Source organism: Harmonia axyridis, chromosome 5 (genome assembly GCF_914767665.1).
Source record: "Harmonia axyridis chromosome 5, icHarAxyr1.1, whole genome shotgun sequence".
NCBI classification, from domain to species: Eukaryota; Metazoa; Arthropoda; class Insecta; order Coleoptera; family Coccinellidae; genus Harmonia; species Harmonia axyridis.
The window spans coordinates 33,985,976-34,006,465 of record NC_059505.1 but is presented as its reverse complement, the minus strand read 5'-3'; the positions used below and the strand labels follow the sequence as shown (position 1 = coordinate 34,006,465).

Below are 20,490 nucleotides of genomic sequence, written 5' to 3'. Positions count from 1 at the left end.
AAACAACACCTCCTCAAAAAATTTCAATCTCGAACTGTTTTCAGTACCCTCAGACGTCAACAAGAGGAGAGTCAACTGGAATCTGTAACCGAAGTAGACTCTGAGGGTCACTCGTCTCCAGACGAAAAGAGGTCGAAAATCAGTCCCAGCCTTATCAAGAGAACCTTCATGAGGTCCAGTCCTAAATTCGACGCGCATAAGATAAGATCACCCACGTCTTACTTCAACAGACACTTCAGTCCGAGATCGAAGAAAAAGACCAAATCTGCTACTAATCTGAATGTTCGTAGGTTCAGTACAGATAGTATCTTCAACTCGCCTAGTCTTGTGGACGAAAGGAGCAATTTGGTTGGCAGAAGGTTGAGTAGGGATGCTTCTTCTTTCCTTACCAGTAGTCCACCTGATATGAACAGTCGAAGAAGTAGTTACCTTGACACCTTGGAGTCGGCCAATAGATTGTCAGCAAAAAGTCCAGTTCTGTCCATTGAAAACGTATCTGATTGCAGCTCAAAGTCCATGGAGCCTATGAGGAAACTGTCGGATTCTGAAAGTATCGGAAGGAAGTTGGCAACACTACCCAAATACAAGGAGGCTATAGAAAAACAATTCTTGCACCCTCAACATAGTTTGACTCTACGAAGAAGCGATGAAACACTTTCGAGTATAGACAAACGTAACGTACTGAGTGCTAAAAGTTTCACCAACATTTCAGAAACGGATCAGAAGAACGATGGTAATCTCACAGACGATGAGATCGTTAGGAGAAACAAGATGAACATAGGCGAACTAACGAAAGAACTATCCATGAGATTGGAAGCTGTCAAAGTGCAAGACAACAACATTCCACCCAAACAGATGAATCCCCTTATAAAGATCCACGTGGAGGACACAACTACTGATACAGACACAGAAAAACCAAAACTTCCGAAGAAACGACACCAAAGTTTGGGCGATGTTATTCAAATGAACGTGGAAACTCCGGTTAAGAAAAAACTGCAAGAAGCTTCGTTGTCTTTGGATAATAATCCGAGTACGAATGATGTTAAACCTCCTAAGTTGAAGAGAAGAGATGAATCCTTGCCCGAAGCCTCGAAATCTTTAGATTCGCATCCAATAGTGAAGAAGAGCCGATCAAATAGGAATAAGAAAGAAGATAATGGCAATAGTGCGAACTCCAAATCATTTGATAACGAGTCTACTAATCTGAAGGTTGCTAGGCCAACTAGGTTGAGGAAGAAGGAGGACAACTCCGCTCTTCCTCCAGCTCCACCTCCTCCAAACTGCTCCCCAAGGAATTCCAACGGGAGGTCACCCCTCGAAAGGTTGTCCAAAGATGAGTTGGTGTTGCTTTGGAGGAGCTCGGAGTCAGAACTTAGGAGCCATCTGCTGAAAGCAATAAGGGACAAGGAGGAATCAGCTCAGCCTCCCTGAGTGAAGTCTCCAGTATTGAAGGGTGATACTCCCCGGCTTTGATTTTTGGAGCACCTGCTGTTCTCGTACTGAAAAGTAGTATGCACATTGTACGGTTCCAGTATAATCGCGACACAATATTCGAAAAATTGTGTGCCTACTCATGAAACGGCCTTAGAAGTGTAGAGTGATACAAGCGACCAGTAAGTGTCATCGAAATCGTTTTTATCCACGTATTTTATTCGTGGATTGTAGCCACTTACGTATTTCTGTTGAAAATCGTACAATACTGCTGCGAATTGTAAGAAATTTTAAACATTACTTAAAAAAATTTCTCGAGTTCCAAAGATTTACATGATGTATTGTGTGATGGTGTACTTATATTTCTTCTGAAATTTTTACTTATTGTATTATATTGATGCACTCGAAAAACTGGAAATGAAGAAAACTAGAATTTTAACTATTGATATTTGATGAAGTTATTAACTAAATAATTTTATGTAGAAAATTCATTTATCCTATGCCAGATCCAATGAATCAGCTACGTCCAATTCTACTTTTATTCGAAGTAGAAATGAAACCTTGAGTCATAGATTTTAGAATAATTTTTCATATAGTTACATGTGCGGTTTCCTATCACCAACTTTTCAAGTATTTTCAACGACAGAAATTGGCTCATAATTAATTAATGAATTTTACATTGAAAGAGATGATTCAACAGAAAATATGGCGAACTTCTTCATACCATTCATTCGTTGTATTTTGGAATGAGAATTGATACGAGAAAAAAAACAGGTATCTCAATATGCACCATTTGCATTTTCAATCATTATCTGAATTTCATTTTGTAATTGATTGTATGGATTTCGAAAATATAATTTGGCAAGGGATAGATAGACTCAATACATGGATGAGGTTGGTGATACGAAGATACTTTGAGATATTTAATCTAAAATTAATTAAAAAAATTATAACAATTTTTAATAATCACCTTCAACTTTATTCCTGCACCACAAATAGGTTCTCTACACCTGTAAGATGTGAAAAACAGTTCTAAATAACTACTCCTAATAATTGATTTATGCTAAAATTAGCTCTTGATATTAATAAATTAAAAAAAATTATGATCGAGTGTATCATACCAACAACTAAAAATTGGAGAAATGAATTTTCGGAAGAATTTGCCTTACTGATATTTATGTTACTGTTAGATTTTAAATGTTAGTATCTAGTGTAAGAAGAGCTGTCGGTCAATTATGTAACCGCCCATCACAAAAAAAGGCAAATTTTGAACAATCTCAAAGGCAGATATGAGAATAACAAAATAACATTGTTTTTGACTTTTAGCTTCATAGATCGAAACGAATTTTGTCTAAGACAAAACGCACAAACAAGTTGCTTATTAACACATTTGTCATTCATTTGATATCTAGCTGTCAGCAACTGAGTACAAATTTATTTTAACTAACAACAATGATAAAAAAAGACATTATTTAGTGGAAGAACTGCCAATTAAACTAAGTAAATCTCTTGAGGATGGTGATAATGGAGTCTTATGCAAATCAAAAAGGCCAAAAGATGGCCGTTTTAATATTGTAGATATAGGAAAAGGGTAGAAAAATATTTCACTCTGAATTTTATGGTATAAAAAAGATATTTCAGACAAGGTCTACTAAAGGAATTATCACTATGAGACATACCTACAAATAAGCACCTAAATACAAAAGGAATACATCTGTAGTTTGCTCTGGTTTTATATAAACCGCTGAACTAAATGTTCATAACAATTTTTAATATACTCAACACTGAACTCCAAAAAATACTCTTTTTAAGAAAATAATTGTTGTGCTTACTGAAGTGGACTTTAATTTGAGATGTGATGCAATAGAATATTATATTTTCTGAAAACACAATCGAACTACTGAGAAATATTATTCTTATTACAATATAATTATGGTTGGATATTTTAGAGTCAAATGTATGAATCCTATTGATTATTATTGAAATACTTTTAAGATTCGTTTGAGAGAAAAAATAAATATATATATTCAACTGTATATAATGTAAAAATTTGACATCAAGATTCAAGTTTATATGTTTTGATTTTTCTTCCAGATTTTATTGTTGAAGAATATAAATTAGATCAGAAAATGTTATTCTTCAGCTTCCCCTTAGAAATGAAATCACTAATTCATAAAGAATATCAAACACGCATAGAAAAAGATTAATTGCATTAAAGATAGCTAATATAATTTATGAACACTTCACTATAATGACTCTCTAGGTATAAACTTAACCTTCAAGGGATGTTTGGTCTTCAACAGAATATCAGGAATAAAGATCATATCTTCGAGTGATCCAATTGGTTCAAGTTTGAAGTTCTTCAGAATTCCGCATATAATGGTTTTTATTCCTAGAATGGCAAACTTCTGGGCTGAAATTAGAAATGCATCGAAAAAACATAAATAAATTCAGGATACAAAAATATGGTGAGAAAGAAATTTGAATAATTTAATAATTTTAATACAAATTAATAATAATTAGTATTACTTAAGTCCTTTTCTCATCCTTCATGTCATACAGAATTGGAAATGATACGTCTCGATCTGAAGATATCCAATGTGAAAAACAGATATTAAATCCTTTTGAAAGTAAGTATGATGCGGTCATTTGAACAACATCATCATCACTTTCAGCGAAGGGGGAACTGTAGTTCTTCTGAATTCTAATATGTATAGAGAGAAAGATGTACTCCCCTCATTTTTCTAATTGGTCTCTCACTGATTGTGTAAGGGAAGGAGAAAAATTTTTATTGCACTCCTCTAACTTTCGTCATTCTTTATGTTTCCTTCTAATACGTTTATATAGAACTTGACTTGACAGCACTGTATATAGATATAAAAATGTTGAATGGGCATAAGTGATCGACAATTTGAAATATTTTCAAATCCTCTCTAATTATTTTTCGATGTTCACTGAGTAGGTAAAAAACAAAGCAGAAGGAAAATATATTGAATTAGCTTAAACATTCAGCTAGCGATTTGCAATTTTACGTTGATGTTATTGACTTTACTAGGACGATCAAGTGCAATATAAAAAAGTTTTCGTTCTCGTAATTGATTGCAGCCTTTCTTGATACATTAAATAGTATTGAGTAGTAGGAAGGCACTTACCAATGCAATTCCTAGGACCAGCGCTGAAGGGTATGAATGAAAATGGATGTCTTTTTCTACAATTTTCCGGAGAAAATCTATTCAGGTCGAAATTTTCTGGGTTAGGGTACAGTTTCGGGTGTCTATGTATATCAAAGATATTCATGAAAATAAAGGTTCCTGCTGGTATTTTATAACCACTTGGAAGACCTACATCTTCATTTATGGTTCTACCAATGAAAGGAGCAGGTGGATACATTCTCAAGCACTCCTTGATAAATCGATCTAGAAGACCCATTTGTGTTATTTCTCCATAGGTAGGATTTTCATTCACGCTTATAGCCAGGATTTCATTGAGAATTTCATCCTACGGCAGAAAAAAAATGGTTTTTTTCATTTATATATTATTTATTTTCATGGAGTTCTAGGATAATTAGCTAAAGCTGATTGAATATATAATTTTCTACAGCACTGAATGAAATATTTCGAAATTGGGTTACTTGAGTAAAATGATAATAGTGAAGTATGTCGAAGAATTGAGTTGTTCAATCCAGCACCATTGATTTAATCATCAGTTAAGCTACTCACTAGTTCAAGTCTATAAGTAGCTATACAGGGTGATTCACCTGGATGACCTATTAGACGTTTATGGAAAACTGATCATAATTTTGAGATTAAAACTTGCATATTGGGGTTTGAGACAATGATCTTTCTCCCTAAAATATTTTCAGATCTCTACAACTTCCAGTTATACCGGAAACAGACTATAACTTCCTTATTTCAAATGGAACACCCTATATATTATTGCATCATTAGATATCATTTTTGATGACAATTTCAGCAATATGCCATACCTTGGTAAATCATTCATTATAATTCATGCAATGTAGAATTTAGTTATCCAAACATCGATTTTTATTTTTTTTTCTATGTTTTCCGACACAGGCTACTCCACACAGTTAGAAATTGCGGTTTTTCCTCATTGAAGGTTCTTCCCCGATAACTCTTAAAGTATTCCATTTAGGTTTAGGGTTTGCTTAAGTAACCCCAACTATTTTTGTACGTAAAATCGACTGTAATAATAAAAAATATATGATGATGAATTTGAGTTATCCAAGTTCATGATCTTCTTATGAACACATGGTACAATTTTGGTCCAAACCGTGAACAGTCTTATAATAAGTATTTTCATAATCAAAAAAAGTTTTCTCTGCCGAGATATTCGAAAAAATGTGAGTCCTCATCGCCACCATTTTTGTTTATAAAAATTCCAACAACCTGAACCGTTGAATTTTTACCAAGGTACGGCATATTGCTGAAATTGTAATTCGAAATGCTATCCAAAGATGCATTAATATACTGGGTGTGCAATTTGAAATAAGGAAGTAGTAGTCTATTTCCCTTGTAACCAGAAGTTATAGAGATCTGAAAGTACTTTAGAGAGAAAGATCATTGTCAAATTTTCCACTCAAAATTATGATTAATTTTCCATAAACGTTTAATAGGACATTCCGGTAAATCACCCTGTTTATTCTGGGCCATATGTGGCGACACCCTATTGTCTTGTAAAGCATTATCATTTGATAGTTTCCTAAAACTTAATTTCTAAACTCACCTGTAAATCTGGCTTGTTCGCTAGTACGTAAAGAAAAAAAGTTAACGATGTTGTTGTTGTATCTTGTCCCTTAAAATAACATGTTAATGATCAAAATCAGAAGGAGTGAATTTTGAATTTTTCACTCACAGCAAATAAAAATGTATTCATTTGCTCTTCCACACCCTGAGAATCAAAATTTCGTGAAAGTATTTTCAATAACCTTGGAAGGTCGGTATCGTCGTCTACATCATTCGAGTCGCGATTTTTTTCAATGAGAGCACGTGCGAAGTCTTTGTAACTCTTCATGGCTTCTGTCTCTTCTTTGAGCAAATATGTGAACTTATACAGGAAATTCATAAGTGGTACAGTCATTTTTATATAAACCATCCTGGTTAGAGTTTCTAAAGAACTCAAGAACTTCTTTGATGTTTTTTCTATACCAAATTGATCTCCAGCTAAAGTTGCTATAGAAATAGATAGACAAAGTAAGATTTGAGATATTTATATGAAGCAATATTTAGAAATATTGAAATATCGCTAAGAGAAATCTCCTGCACCTACATAATCGAATGAAAAAAATGAAAAGTAAAGAACTAAAAAAACATAATAGTTAACTTAGCAAATCCCGGGCACAGCCAATAACACGTTTTTTTCTCGAAAATTCATTTTTATTTGTCGAAACATAGTCATCTTCAAAGATGAAACAAGTATTCTAACGTTTCTCCACTTTTCAATACCTCTTTTGTAAATAGATTCGTATTTATTCGTCTTTTAAACTTTTATCATTACACGAATGCTATTCTGTGTAATTTGTACGCCAGACCCTGGACTTATTATTTGAGTAACTTGGTTTACTCACTACAAATTATATTCAAAGAGTGGTATTCCATAACAGAAATGAGTTCAGTAGGTTCTCCATTGTTCGAATTCAAGCAACTCTTCAAATTTTCCGATAGTTCATTGAAGATATGCATGTAATTTTTCAGAACACCAAAATGGAAACTTTTTGTAAGTAATCTTCTGTTTTTCTTCCACTTTTCCCCTAAAATTCAATCAAGAGATAAGACATCGCATTTTCTCTTCCACCCATTGCATGAATTAGGGCCAGTTTCATAATCGAAAGTTAAGTCTCGTTTTCCTTTAAAAGTCTCCTTTACCTACAAATGAAACGTGTATCATAAACTAATTTCAAGGTATCGTTTCCCATAAAATCTCGATAAGGGTCCTTTAAAATTAATAATGATAATACATGTCTTTATTTCAGCAAAATTCTCATGAGAAAGGATCTTTTTTGTTCGCGCATGCTCTATGACTACAAAACATAATCTTGGTCTGTTGTTCATTTACTTCCACTTCGTATGTACATAGAATACTTTTATTTTTCATCTTTTTTTCAACAAAATTTCAGTTTCTTCAAAATATTACCAAATGAACCAATAAAACACTAGTTCTCAGAATAGCCAACCTAAGGAAATTTGACACTAGCGAATAAAAGAAAGCTTTCTCTGAAAGAAGGTCGGAAGATGTAACAGAGCTATTTTAGAGCTCCCTATAAAGGAGACTTTCTAATGAAGCGGTCTTTACCAAACTGATCCTTTTCGCATGGATTATGAAACTGGCCCCAAAAGGATACTAAGAAAGTTATAATTCTTCATGAATTGAAGTACAAAGAAATATGGAAAACTCACCTGCAGATACTAATAATCCATCTCCCAACCAATATCTCATTGGTTCATAAAATATTCCTTTCGAAATATATTTGGGATTACTTAAAATGACCTAAGGAATGAAGATGTTAAATTAATAACATGATAAAATATAGTTTCATCATATTATTTTACCTGTATGTCTGATGGATCAAATAAATGAACCATCTTTTGATTGAGAACCTCCATTTTGAATATGGGATAATATTTGAGAGCTCTAGCCCTTAATCTATTCCATCTGACCTCTACAAAATAATGGAATGGAATTGGAACCTGATCACAGATTACAATTGAAAAAATAGTCATGGAGAACCTAATGTTTAATTTATAATAATAATAAATGTATTTGTGGCCATCGACCTGAGTCCTTCAGCCATAATTTATAAATAGGGACATATTTAAAAAAAGAAATTAGTAAGAAAAAATTGGGAAAAACACTGGGATTTGGATATAGAAATTTTAGTTCAAAATTGTTTTCATATGTGAATTTTTACTCGATCATATCCGTCGTCACTGAAATATAAATTTTTCCTTGAATATTATCTGTTTCTGGTTATTCAATCAATCTGAAATTGTTATAATAATAATTATCTCAATAAGATGAACAACTCACAGCAACTACATTTCTATATTCTGGATAGAAAATATTAAGAGATTATTTTCTATAAGGTATACTTTTTCGTACATTGATTTGAAAATGATTTGATACGAATTTTTCCACGTCCAGGAAACAAACAAAAAGAATTAATTTACTCACCATCATTGCAGAATAAATCCTGGATATTTCCAAAAAATGGAAATCCTTTCGGACCAGGAATCTTCTGGAAAATTTTCTCTGACTCATCGATATCCTTGAACACATATTTAAGGATGACTAACAAAAATATCACTAAAATTAAGATGGGTAGAATCATCTTTCTCTTCACACTTCAGATATAACTGCAATTATATTAGCACGTAATACAACAAAATAGAGAATTCACTAACCTTTTCACATTTTGCATTTATTATCAGCAAAAATAGATAACAATAAAAAGAACTCGAATAAAAATGATTGACTGAAGAGATAAAGGAGAGTTCCACTTAAAACATAGGTTACCTTTTTTGAATGTTGATTGTTTCGTCAAAAGAAAAATAGTGCTTCTCTCTTCGAATATAATAATTTTTAGGTAATGAATTTGTATACAAATATATAAACTGGTTGAATGACGGATAGTCTAAAGCCAATTTTAAACAAAAAAGGAGTTTCACTATCTAGGCTCTGAATAGTGATGCTCAGTGAAGTTTTAGTGATTTTTCGAATATTGAGAATGACTAGAATTCTTAAAAATAACTTATATACTCTAGTGAGAAAACAGGTTAGTACCAACCATAAATTTCGAAATGTAGGTATCTACGGTTGAATCAATACAAGCGCTTTTGTTAGAACTCAATTGAAAAAAAACTTGATAAATACAAAGAATTTTCTGTTACCATTATAATAGAAAAGTTGTTCTGCTAATAGTGTAAGTGGCATCCATTACAAAAATATTGGTATTCATGACAATACTTTTGTATAACATCAACAATATATTCTGTTACATTTATAGAAATATGCTGTTAAATTCATCAAAATAATTCTTTATTAGTATTATATTCAAAAGAAATGATTTCAAGAACAGTACTTTTTGTGAAATGGATAGTGTAATATAAAATAGATATTTCAGACAAGGTCTACTGAAGAAATTATCACTATGAGACATACCTACAAATAATCACCTAAATACAAAAGGGAGACATCTGTAGTTTGCTCTGGTTTTATATAAACCGCTGAGCTAAATGTTCATAACAATTTTTTATATACTCAACATTGAACTCCAAAAAATGCTCTTTTTAACAAAATAATTGTTGTGCATACTGAAGTGGACTTTGGTTTGAGATGTGATGCAATAGAATATTATATTTTCTGAAAACACAATCGAACTACTGAAAAATATTATTCTTATTACAATATAATTATGGTTGGATATTTTAGAGTCAAATGTATGAATCCTTTTGATTATTATTGAAATACTTTTAAGATACGTTTGAGAGAAAAAATAAATATATATATTCAACTGTATATAATGTAAAAATTTGACATCAGGATTCAAGTTTATATGTTTTGATTTTTCTTCCAGATTTTATTGTTGAAGAATATAAATTAGATCAGAAAATGTTATTCTTCAGCTTCCCCTTAGAAATGAAATCACTAATTCTTAAAGAATACCAAACATGCATAAGGAAAGATTAATTGCATTAAAAATAGCTAATATAATTTATGAACACTTCACTATAATGACTTTCTAGGTATAAACTTAACCTTCAAGGGATGTTTAGTCTTCAATAGAATATCAGGAATAAAGATTATATCTTCGAGTGATCCAATTGGTTCTAGTTTGAAGTTCTTCAAAATTCCGCATATAATGGTTTTTATTCCTAGAATGGCAAACTTCTGGGCTGAAATTAGAAATGCATCGAAAAGACAGAAATAAATTTAGGATACAAAAATATGGTGGGAAAGAAATTTGAATAATTTAATGATTTCAATAATTATTATTATTATTACTTAAGTATTTTTCTCATCCTTCATGTCATACAGAATTGGAAACGATACGTCTCGAACTGAAGATATCCAATGTGAAAAACTGATATTAAATTCTTTTGAAAGTAAGTATGATGCGGTCATTTGAACAACATCATCATCACTTTCAGCGAAGGGGGACCTGTAGTTCTTTTGAATTCTAATAATGTGTATAGATAGAAACATGTACTCCCCTCTTTTTTCTAATTGGACTCTCACTGATTGTGGAAGGGAAGGAGAAAAATTTTATTGCTGTCCTCTAAACTTCGGCATTCTTTATGTTTCTTTCTAATACGCATTCATATAGAACATCCCAAGATACCGACTTGACAGCACTGTATATATGAAAATATTGAATGGGTCTAAGTGATCGACAATTTGAAATATTTTCAAATCTTTTCTAATGTTGTTGCGATGTTCACTGAGTAGGTACAAAACAAAGCAGAAGGTAAATATATTTAATTCGCTCAAACATTCAGCTATTGATTTGCAATTTAACGTTGATGTTATTGACGTCACTTGGAAGTATAAATGATCAAGAGCTATATAGAAAGTTATCGTTCTCGTAATTGATTACAGCCTTTCTTGATACATTAAATAGTATTGAGTAGTAGGAAGGCACTTACCAATGCAATTCCTAGGACCAGCGCTGAAGGGTATGAATGAAAATGAATGTCTTTTTCTACAATTTTCCGGAGAAAATCTATTCAGGTCGAAATTTTCTGGGTTAGTGTACAGTTTCGGGTGTCTATGTATATCAAATATACTCATAAAAATAAAGGTTCCTGCTGGTATTGTATAACCACTTGGAAGACCTACATCTTCATCTATGGTTCTACCAATGAAAGGAGCAGGTGGATACATTCTCAAACACTCTTTGATAAATCGATCTAGAAGACCCATTTGTGTTATTTCTCCATAGGTTGGATTTTCATTTGCACTTGTAGTCATGATTTCATTGAGAATTTCATCCTACGGCAAAAAAAATAATTTTTTTTCATTTATATATTATTTATTTTCATGGAGTTCTAGGATAATTAGCTAAAGCTGATTGTAAATTCATGATTTTTTACAGCACTGAATGAAATATTTCGAAATTGGGTGAATAAAATGATAATAGTGAAGTATGTCGAAGGATTGCGTTGTTCAATCCAACACTATTGATGGAATCATCAGTGAAGCTACTCACTAGTTCCAGTCTATGAGTAGCTATACAGATTCACCGGGATGACCAATTAGACGTTTATGGAATACTAATCATAATTTTGAGCTTAAAATTTGCATATTGGGGTTTGAGACAATGATCTTTCTCCCTGAAATATTTTCAGATCTCTAAAACTACCGGTTATACCGAAAAAAGACTATTACTTCCTTATTTCAAATGAAACACCCTATATATTATTGCATCATTAGATAGCATTTTTGATGAGAATTTCAGCAATATGTCATACCTTGGTAAATCATTAATTATAATTTATGGAATGTAGAATTTAGTTATCCAAACATCGATTTTTAGTTTTTTTCTATGTTTTCTGTCACAGACTACTCCACACAGTTCGAAATTGCGGTTTTTCCTCATTAAAGGTTCTTCCTCAATAACTCTTAAAGTATTTCATTTAGGTTTAGGGTTTGCTCAAGTAACCCCCACTATTTTTGTACGTAAAATCGACTGAAATAATAAAAAATATGTTCTAATTCGAAAATCTTGAGTTTTGATGAATTTGAGTTGTCCAAGTTCATGATCTTCTTATGAACACATGGTACAATTTTGGTCCGAACCGTAAAAAGTCTTATTTTTTTTTTACTTTGAATGAAGGCTTCGACTGAATTATTATACGTATTTTCAAAAAAAAAAAAATTCGAAAAAAGTTTTTTCTGCCGAAATATTAAAAAAAAATGTGAGTCCTTATCGTCACCTTTTTTTTTATAAGAATCCCTTTAACTCGTGAACCGTTGAGTTTTACCAAGTTATGGCATAGGTATTGCTGAAATTGTCATTCAAAATGCTATCTAAAGGTGCATTAATATACTGGGTGTGCAGTTTGAAATAAGGAAGTAGTAGTCTATTTCCGGTGTAACCGGAAGTTGAGGAGATCTGAAAGTATTTTAGGGAGTAAGATCATTGTCCCAAACACCAATATGCAAAATTTAAGCTCAAAATTATGATTAGTTTTCCATAAATGTCTGAAAGGCCATTCCGGTAAATCACCCTGTTTATCCTGGGCCATATTTGGCGACACCCTATTGTCTTGCAAAGCATTATCATTTGATAGTTCCCTAAAACTCAATTTCTAAACTCACCTGTAAATCTGGCTTGTTCGCTAGTACGTAAAGGAAGAAAGTTAACGATGTTGTTGTTGTATCTTGTCCCTTAAAATAACATGGTTATGATCAAAATCAGAAGAAGTGAATTTTGAATTTTTAACTCACAGCAAATAAAAAGGTATTCATTTGCTCTTCCACACCCTGAGAATCACAATTTTGTGAAAGTATTTTCAATAACCTTGGAAGGTCGGTATCGTCGTCTACATTATTCGAGTCGCAATTTTTTGCAATGAGAGCACGTGCGAAGTCTTTGTAACTCTTCATGGCTTCTGTCTCTTCTTTGAGCAAGTATGTGAACTTGTACAGGAAATTCATTAGTGGTACAGTCATTTTTATATAAACCATCTTGGTTAGAGTTTCTAAAGAACTCAAGAACTTCTTTGATGTTTTTTCTATACCAGATTGATCTCCAGCTAAAGTTGCTATAGAAATAGATAGACAAAGTAAGATTTTAGATATTTATATGAAGCAGTATTCATAACTATTGAAATATCGTTTAGAGAAATCTCCACCAGCATAATCGAATGAAAAAAATATGAAAAGTAAAGACCAAAAAAAGAAAATAATAATTTACTCAGTGAGTCCCGGACGCAACCAATTACACATTTTTTTTCTCGAAAATTCATCTTTATTTGTTGAAACATAGTCATCTTCAAAAATGAAACAAGTAATCTAACGTTTCTCCACTTTTCAATACCTTTTTTGTAAATAGATTCGTATTTATTCGTCATTTAGTTTTTTATAATTACATGAATGCTATTCTGTGTCATTTGTTCGCCAGACCCGGGACTTATCATTTGTGTAACTTGTTTTACTCACTGCAAATTATATTCAAAGAGTGGTATTTCATTACAGAAATGAGTTCAGTAGGTTCTCCATTGTTCGAATTCAAGGAACTCTTCAAATTTTCCAATTGTTCATTGAAGATATGCATGTAATTTTTCAGAACACCAAAATGGAAACTTTTTGTAAGTAATCTTCTGTTTTTCTTCCACTTCTCCCCTAAAATTAAATCAAGAGATGAAACATCGCATTTTCTCTTCCACCCATTGCATGAATTAGGGCCAGTTTCATAATCGAAAGTTAAGTCTCGTTTTCCTTTAAAAGTCTCCTTTACCTACAAATGAAACGTGTATCTTAAACTAATTTTGAGGTATCGTTTTCCATAAAATCTCGATAAGGGCCTTTGAAATTAATAATAATAATACATGTCTTGATTTCAGCAAAAATCTCATGATAAAGGATCATTTCTTGTTCGCGCATGCTCTATAACTACAAAACATAATCTTGGTTTGTTGTGTCATCTACTTTCACTTCGTATGTACATAGAATACTTTTATTTTTCATCTTTTTGTCAACAAATTTTCAATTTATATAAAATATTACCAAATAAATCAATAAAACACTAGTTCTCAGAATAGCCAACCTAAGGAAATTTGACACTAACGAATAAAAAAAAACTTTCTCTGAAAGAAGTTCGAAAGATGTTTATGAAACCAGAGCTATTTCAGAGCTCCCTATAAAAGAGACTTTTTAATGAAGCGGTCTTTACCAAACAGATCCTTTTCGTATGGATTTTGAAACTGACCCTAAAAGGGTACTAAGAAAGTTATAATTCTTCATGAATTGAAGTACAAAGAAATATGGAAAACTCACCTGCAGATACTAATAATCCATCTCCCAACCAATATCTGGTTGGTTCATAAAATTTTCCTTTCGAAATATATTTGGGATTACTTAAAATGACCTAAGGAATGAAGATGTTAAACTAATAAAATGATAAATATAATTTCATCATATAATGTTACCTCTATGTCTGATGGATCAAATAAATGTACCAACTTCTGATTGAGAACCTTCATTTTGAATATGGGATAATATTTGAGAGCTCTAGCCCTTAATCTATTCCATCTGACCTCTACAAAATAATGGAAGTGGAACATGATTTTTCTCTACCACAGATTACAATTAAAAAAAATAGTCATGGACAACCTACTGTTTAATTTCTAAATAGGGACATATTAAAAAAAAAAAACATTCAGAAAGAAAAAATTGGGAAAAACACTGGCATTTAGATAAAGAAATTTTAGTTCATAATTGTTTTTATATGTGAACTTTTATTCGATCATATCCGTCGTCACTGAATTATTAATTTTTTCTTGAATATTATCTGTTTCTGGTTATCAATCTGAAATTATTATAATAATAATTATCCCAATCAGATGAACAACTCACAGCAACTGCATTTCTTTATTCTGGATAGAAAATATTGAGAGGGTATTTCGTATAAGATATCTATACTTTTTCCTAAATCGATTCAAATATAATTTGATACGAGTTTTAACACGTCCAGGAAACAAACAAAATATTACGAAACGTCATATGTATTTACCTACAAAAATATTTCATTTTTGTCCTTGTTATAAAAGGACTTCATTTACTAACCATCATTGCAGAATAAATCTTGAATATTTCCCAAAAATGGAACTCCTTTCGGACCAGGTATCTTCTGGAAATTTTTCTCCGACTCTTCGATATCCCTGAACACATATTTAAGGATGACTAATAAAACTATCACTAAAATTATGATGGGTAGAATCATCTTTCTCTTCACACTTCAGATATTACTGTAATGATATTAGCACATAATACAACATAATAGAGAATTCAATAACCTTTTCACATTTTGCATTTATTATCAGCAAAAATAGATAACAATAAATAGAATTCGAATAAAAATGATGGACTGAAGAGATCAAGGAGAGTTCCACTTAAAAAATAGGTTATCTCTTTTAAATGTTGCTTGTCTTGTCAAAATAAAAATAGTGCTTCTCTCATTGAATATAATAATTTTATGGTAATGAATATTACTACAAATATATAAACTGGTTGAATGACGGATAGTCTCAAGCCAATTAAAAAGAAAAAGAAGTTTTACTATATAGGCTCTGAACAGTGATTTTTCGGATATTGAGAATGACTAGAAATATAAAAAATAACTTATATACTTCAGTGAGAAAACACGTTAGTACCAACTATAAATTTCAAAATGTAGGTATCTTTCAGTGTTTGTATTTTGGTCCAAGTTTCAAGAAATAAATTTCCAAATAATGTATTTCCATAATTAATAAACAGTTTTCCGACAAACTTTTTTTTCAATTGCTTTCTTGCATATAAACTAAGTATTTGAAACTCCTTGTATAATTTATACCAAAAATTTTTTTTGAGACTCCTTGAATAATTTATTCCAAAATTTTTTTTTCCGTCGGCTGCTCTAGACAGAATGAGGTATATCGAACACACACAAAAAAGGCATTAAAATATATAATAATCACAATTTTTTCGAAAATTTCACTCGTACTATAATGACACTCTGGGTATAAACTTCACCTCTAAGGGATGTTTACTCTTTAAGAGTAAATGAGGAACGAAGATTATATCTTCAATGATCTTTCTCCCTGAAATATTTTCAGATCTCTAAAACTACCGGTTATACCGAAAAAAGACTATTACTTCCTTATTTCAAATGAAACACCCTATATATTATTGCATCATTAGATAGCATTTTTGATGAGAATTTCAGCAATATGTCATACCTTGGTAAATCATTAATTATAATTTATGGAATGTAGAATTTAGTTATCCAAACATCGATTTTTAGTTTTTTTCTATGTTTTCTGTCACAGACTACTCCACACAGTTCGAAATTGCGGTTTTTCCTCATTAAAGGTTCTTCCTCAATAACTCTTAAAGTATTTCATTTAGGTTTAGGGTTTGCTCAAGTAACCCCCACTATTTTTGTACGTAAAATCGACTGAAATAATAAAAAATATGTTCTAATTCGAAAATCTTGAGTTTTGATGAATTTGAGTTGTCCAAGTTCATGATCTTCTTATGAACACATGGTACAATTTTGGTCCGAACCGTAAAAAGTCTTATTTTTTTTTTACTTTGAATGAAGGCTTCGACTGAATTATTATACGTATTTTCAAAAAAAAAAAAATTCGAAAAAAGTTTTTTCTGCCGAAATATTAAAAAAAAATGTGAGTCCTTATCGTCACCTTTTTTTTTATAAGAATCCCTTTAACTCGTGAACCGTTGAGTTTTACCAAGTTATGGCATAGGTATTGCTGAAATTGTCATTCAAAATGCTATCTAAAGGTGCATTAATATACTGGGTGTGCAGTTTGAAATAAGGAAGTAGTAGTCTATTTCCGGTGTAACCGGAAGTTGAGGAGATCTGAAAGTATTTTAGGGAGTAAGATCATTGTCCCAAACACCAATATGCAAAATTTAAGCTCAAAATTATGATTAGTTTTCCATAAATGTCTGAAAGGCCATTCCGGTAAATCACCCTGTTTATCCTGGGCCATATTTGGCGACACCCTATTGTCTTGCAAAGCATTATCATTTGATAGTTCCCTAAAACTCAATTTCTAAACTCACCTGTAAATCTGGCTTGTTCGCTAGTACGTAAAGGAAGAAAGTTAACGATGTTGTTGTTGTATCTTGTCCCTTAAAATAACATGGTTATGATCAAAATCAGAAGAAGTGAATTTTGAATTTTTAACTCACAGCAAATAAAAAGGTATTCATTTGCTCTTCCACACCCTGAGAATCACAATTTTGTGAAAGTATTTTCAATAACCTTGGAAGGTCGGTATCGTCGTCTACATTATTCGAGTCGCAATTTTTTGCAATGAGAGCACGTGCGAAGTCTTTGTAACTCTTCATGGCTTCTGTCTCTTCTTTGAGCAAGTATGTGAACTTGTACAGGAAATTCATTAGTGGTACAGTCATTTTTATATAAACCATCTTGGTTAGAGTTTCTAAAGAACTCAAGAACTTCTTTGATGTTTTTTCTATACCAGATTGATCTCCAGCTAAAGTTGCTATAGAAATAGATAGACAAAGTAAGATTTTAGATATTTATATGAAGCAGTATTCATAACTATTGAAATATCGTTTAGAGAAATCTCCACCAGCATAATCGAATGAAAAAAATATGAAAAGTAAAGACCAAAAAAAGAAAATAATAATTTACTCAGTGAGTCCCGGACGCAACCAATTACACATTTTTTTTCTCGAAAATTCATCTTTATTTGTTGAAACATAGTCATCTTCAAAAATGAAACAAGTAATCTAACGTTTCTCCACTTTTCAATACCTTTTTTGTAAATAGATTCGTATTTATTCGTCATTTAGTTTTTTATAATTACATGAATGCTATTCTGTGTCATTTGTTCGCCAGACCCGGGACTTATCATTTGTGTAACTTGTTTTACTCACTGCAAATTATATTCAAAGAGTGGTATTTCATTACAGAAATGAGTTCAGTAGGTTCTCCATTGTTCGAATTCAAGGAACTCTTCAAATTTTCCAATTGTTCATTGAAGATATGCATGTAATTTTTCAGAACACCAAAATGGAAACTTTTTGTAAGTAATCTTCTGTTTTTCTTCCACTTCTCCCCTAAAATTAAATCAAGAGATGAAACATCGCATTTTCTCTTCCACCCATTGCATGAATTAGGGCCAGTTTCATAATCGAAAGTTAAGTCTCGTTTTCCTTTAAAAGTCTCCTTTACCTACAAATGAAACGTGTATCTTAAACTAATTTTGAGGTATCGTTTTCCATAAAATCTCGATAAGGGCCTTTGAAATTAATAATAATAATACATGTCTTGATTTCAGCAAAAATCTCATGATAAAGGATCATTTCTTGTTCGCGCATGCTCTATAACTACAAAACATAATCTTGGTTTGTTGTGTCATCTACTTTCACTTCGTATGTACATAGAATACTTTTATTTTTCATCTTTTTGTCAACAAATTTTCAATTTATATAAAATATTACCAAATAAATCAATAAAACACTAGTTCTCAGAATAGCCAACCTAAGGAAATTTGACACTAACGAATAAAAAAAAACTTTCTCTGAAAGAAGTTCGAAAGATGTTTATGAAACCAGAGCTATTTCAGAGCTCCCTATAAAAGAGACTTTTTAATGAAGCGGTCTTTACCAAACAGATCCTTTTCGTATGGATTTTGAAACTGACCCTAAAAGGGTACTAAGAAAGTTATAATTCTTCATGAATTGAAGTACAAAGAAATATGGAAAACTCACCTGCAGATACTAATAATCCATCTCCCAACCAATATCTGGTTGGTTCATAAAATTTTCCTTTCGAAATATATTTGGGATTACTTAAAATGACCTAAGGAATGAAGATGTTAAACTAATAAAATGATAAATATAATTTCATCATATAATGTTACCTCTATGTCTGATGGATCAAATAAATGTACCAACTTCTGATTGAGAACCTTCATTTTGAATATGGGATAATATTTGAGAGCTCTAGCCCTTAATCTATTCCATCTGACCTCTACAAAATAATGGAAGTGGAACATGATTTTTCTCTACCACAGATTACAATTAAAAAAAATAGTCATGGACAACCTACTGTTTAATTTCTAAATAGGGACATATTAAAAAAAAAAAACATTCAGAAAGAAAAAATTGGGAAAAACACTGGCATTTAGATAAAGAAATTTTAGTTCATAATTGTTTTTATATGTGAACTTTTATTCGATCATATCCGTCGTCACTGAATTATTAATTTTTTCTTGAATATTATCTGTTTCTGGTTATCAATCTGAAATTATTATAATAATAATTATCCCAATCAGATGAACAACTCACAGCAACTGCATTTCTTTATTCTGGATAGAAAATATTGAGAGGGTATTTCGTATAAGATATCTATACTTTTTCCTAAATCGATTCAAATATAATTTGATACGAGTTTTAACACGTCCAGGAAACAAACAAAATATTACGAAACGTCATATGTATTTACCTACAAAAATATTTCATTTTTGTCCTTGTTATAAAAGGACTTCATTTACTAACCATCATTGCAGAATAAATCTTGAATATTTCCCAAAAATGGAACTCCTTTCGGACCAGGTATCTTCTGGAAATTTTTCTCCGACTCTTCGATATCCCTGAACACATATTTAAGGATGACTAATAAAACTATCACTAAAATTATGATGGGTAGAATCATCTTTCTCTTCACACTTCAGATATTACTGTAATGATATTAGCACATAATACAACATAATAGAGAATTCAATAACCTTTTCACATTTTGCATTTATTATCAGCAAAAATAGATAACAATAAATAGAATTCGAATAAAAATGATGGACTGAAGAGATCAAGGAGAGTTCCACTTAAAAAATAGGTTATCTCTTTTAAATGTTGCTTGTCTTGTCAAAATAAAAATAGTGCTTCTCTCATTGAATATAATAATTTTATGGTAATGAATATTACTACAAATATATAAACTGGTTGAATGACGGATAGTCTCAAGCCAATTAAAAAGAAAAAGAAGTTTTACTATATAGGCTCTGAACAGTGATTTTTCGGATATTGAGAATGACTAGAAATATAAAAAATAACTTATATACTTCAGTGAGAAAACACGTTAGTACCAACTATAAATTTCAAAATGTAGGTATCTTTCAGTGTTTGTATTTTGGTCCAAGTTTCAAGAAATAAATTTCCAAATAATGTATTTCCATAATTAATAAACAGTTTTCCGACAAACTTTTTTTTCAATTGCTTTCTTGCATATAAACTAAGTATTTGAAACTCCTTGTATAATTTATACCAAAAATTTTTTTTGAG

The 20,490-nt window shown here is 31.3% G+C and overlaps 3 protein-coding genes across 6 annotated transcripts in view; 1 reads left to right on the top strand and 2 right to left on the bottom strand.

The window, feature by feature from the left end:
• The window catches only part of LOC123681313, a 59,644-nt gene extending 56,970 nt beyond the window's left edge, over positions 1-2,674 (top strand). For 2 of the 4 annotated variants that reach the window (XM_045619649.1, XM_045619648.1), the window contains exon 13: positions 54-2,674. In XM_045619649.1, the coding sequence (XP_045475605.1) occupies positions 54-1,431 (1,378 nt within the window). In that variant the 3' untranslated portion in view covers positions 1,432-2,674. Of the gene's footprint in view, positions 1-44 lie in introns of all 4 variants that reach the window. The other 2 variants (XM_045619647.1, XM_045619646.1) reach the window with 1 other exon arrangement.
• Positions 2,675-3,427: 753 nt separating this feature from the next.
• On the bottom strand, positions 3,428-20,173 carry LOC123680923 (cytochrome P450 4C1-like). Its single transcript, XM_045619045.1, has 14 exons — positions 19,708-20,173; positions 19,071-19,180; positions 18,919-19,009; positions 18,082-18,264; positions 17,368-17,684; positions 17,219-17,307; positions 15,238-15,407; positions 14,601-14,710; positions 14,449-14,539; positions 13,612-13,794; positions 12,898-13,214; positions 6,178-6,246; positions 4,584-4,929; positions 3,428-3,844 (listed from the first exon to the last, which is right to left on the bottom strand). Exons 1-14 carry the CDS (start codon positions 19,862-19,864, stop codon positions 3,678-3,680), a joined length of 2,400 nt encoding a protein of 799 aa, XP_045475001.1. The 5' UTR covers positions 19,865-20,173; the 3' UTR covers positions 3,428-3,677.
• On the bottom strand, positions 6,253-10,161 carry LOC123681316 (cytochrome P450 4c21-like). Its single transcript, XM_045619651.1, has 5 exons — positions 8,623-10,161; positions 8,001-8,110; positions 7,848-7,938; positions 7,019-7,201; positions 6,253-6,623 (listed from the first exon to the last, which is right to left on the bottom strand). Exons 1-5 carry the CDS (start codon positions 8,777-8,779, stop codon positions 6,274-6,276), a joined length of 891 nt encoding a protein of 296 aa, XP_045475607.1. The 5' UTR covers positions 8,780-10,161; the 3' UTR covers positions 6,253-6,273.
• Positions 20,174-20,490: the final 317 nt, after the last annotated feature.

What these genes read in the sequence shown, in the direction of transcription:
- LOC123680923 (XM_045619045.1), bottom strand. Translation starts at nt 19,864, where the DNA reads ATGATTCTACCCATCATAATTTTAGTGATAGTTTTATTAGTCATCCTT. An exon ending in TGGATTATTAGTATCTGCAG is followed by an intron (nt 13,795 to 14,448) that starts GTGAGTTTTCCA and finishes ATTTAATTTTAG; the next exon opens with GGGAGAAGTGGAAGAAAAAC. An exon ending in TGAATACCTTTTTATTTGCT is followed by an intron (nt 6,247 to 12,897) that starts GTGAGTTAAAAA and finishes TGTTATTTTAAG; the next exon opens with GGACAAGATACAACAACAAC.
- LOC123681316 (XM_045619651.1), bottom strand. Translation starts at nt 8,779, where the DNA reads ATGATTCTACCCATCTTAATTTTAGTGATATTTTTGTTAGTCATCCTT. An exon ending in TTGATCCATCAGACATACAG is followed by an intron (nt 7,939 to 8,000) that starts GTAAAATAATAT and finishes TTCATTCCTTAG; the next exon opens with GTCATTTTAAGTAATCCCAA. An exon ending in TGGATTATTAGTATCTGCAG is followed by an intron (nt 7,202 to 7,847) that starts GTGAGTTTTCCA and finishes ATTGAATTTTAG; the next exon opens with GGGAAAAGTGGAAGAAAAAC.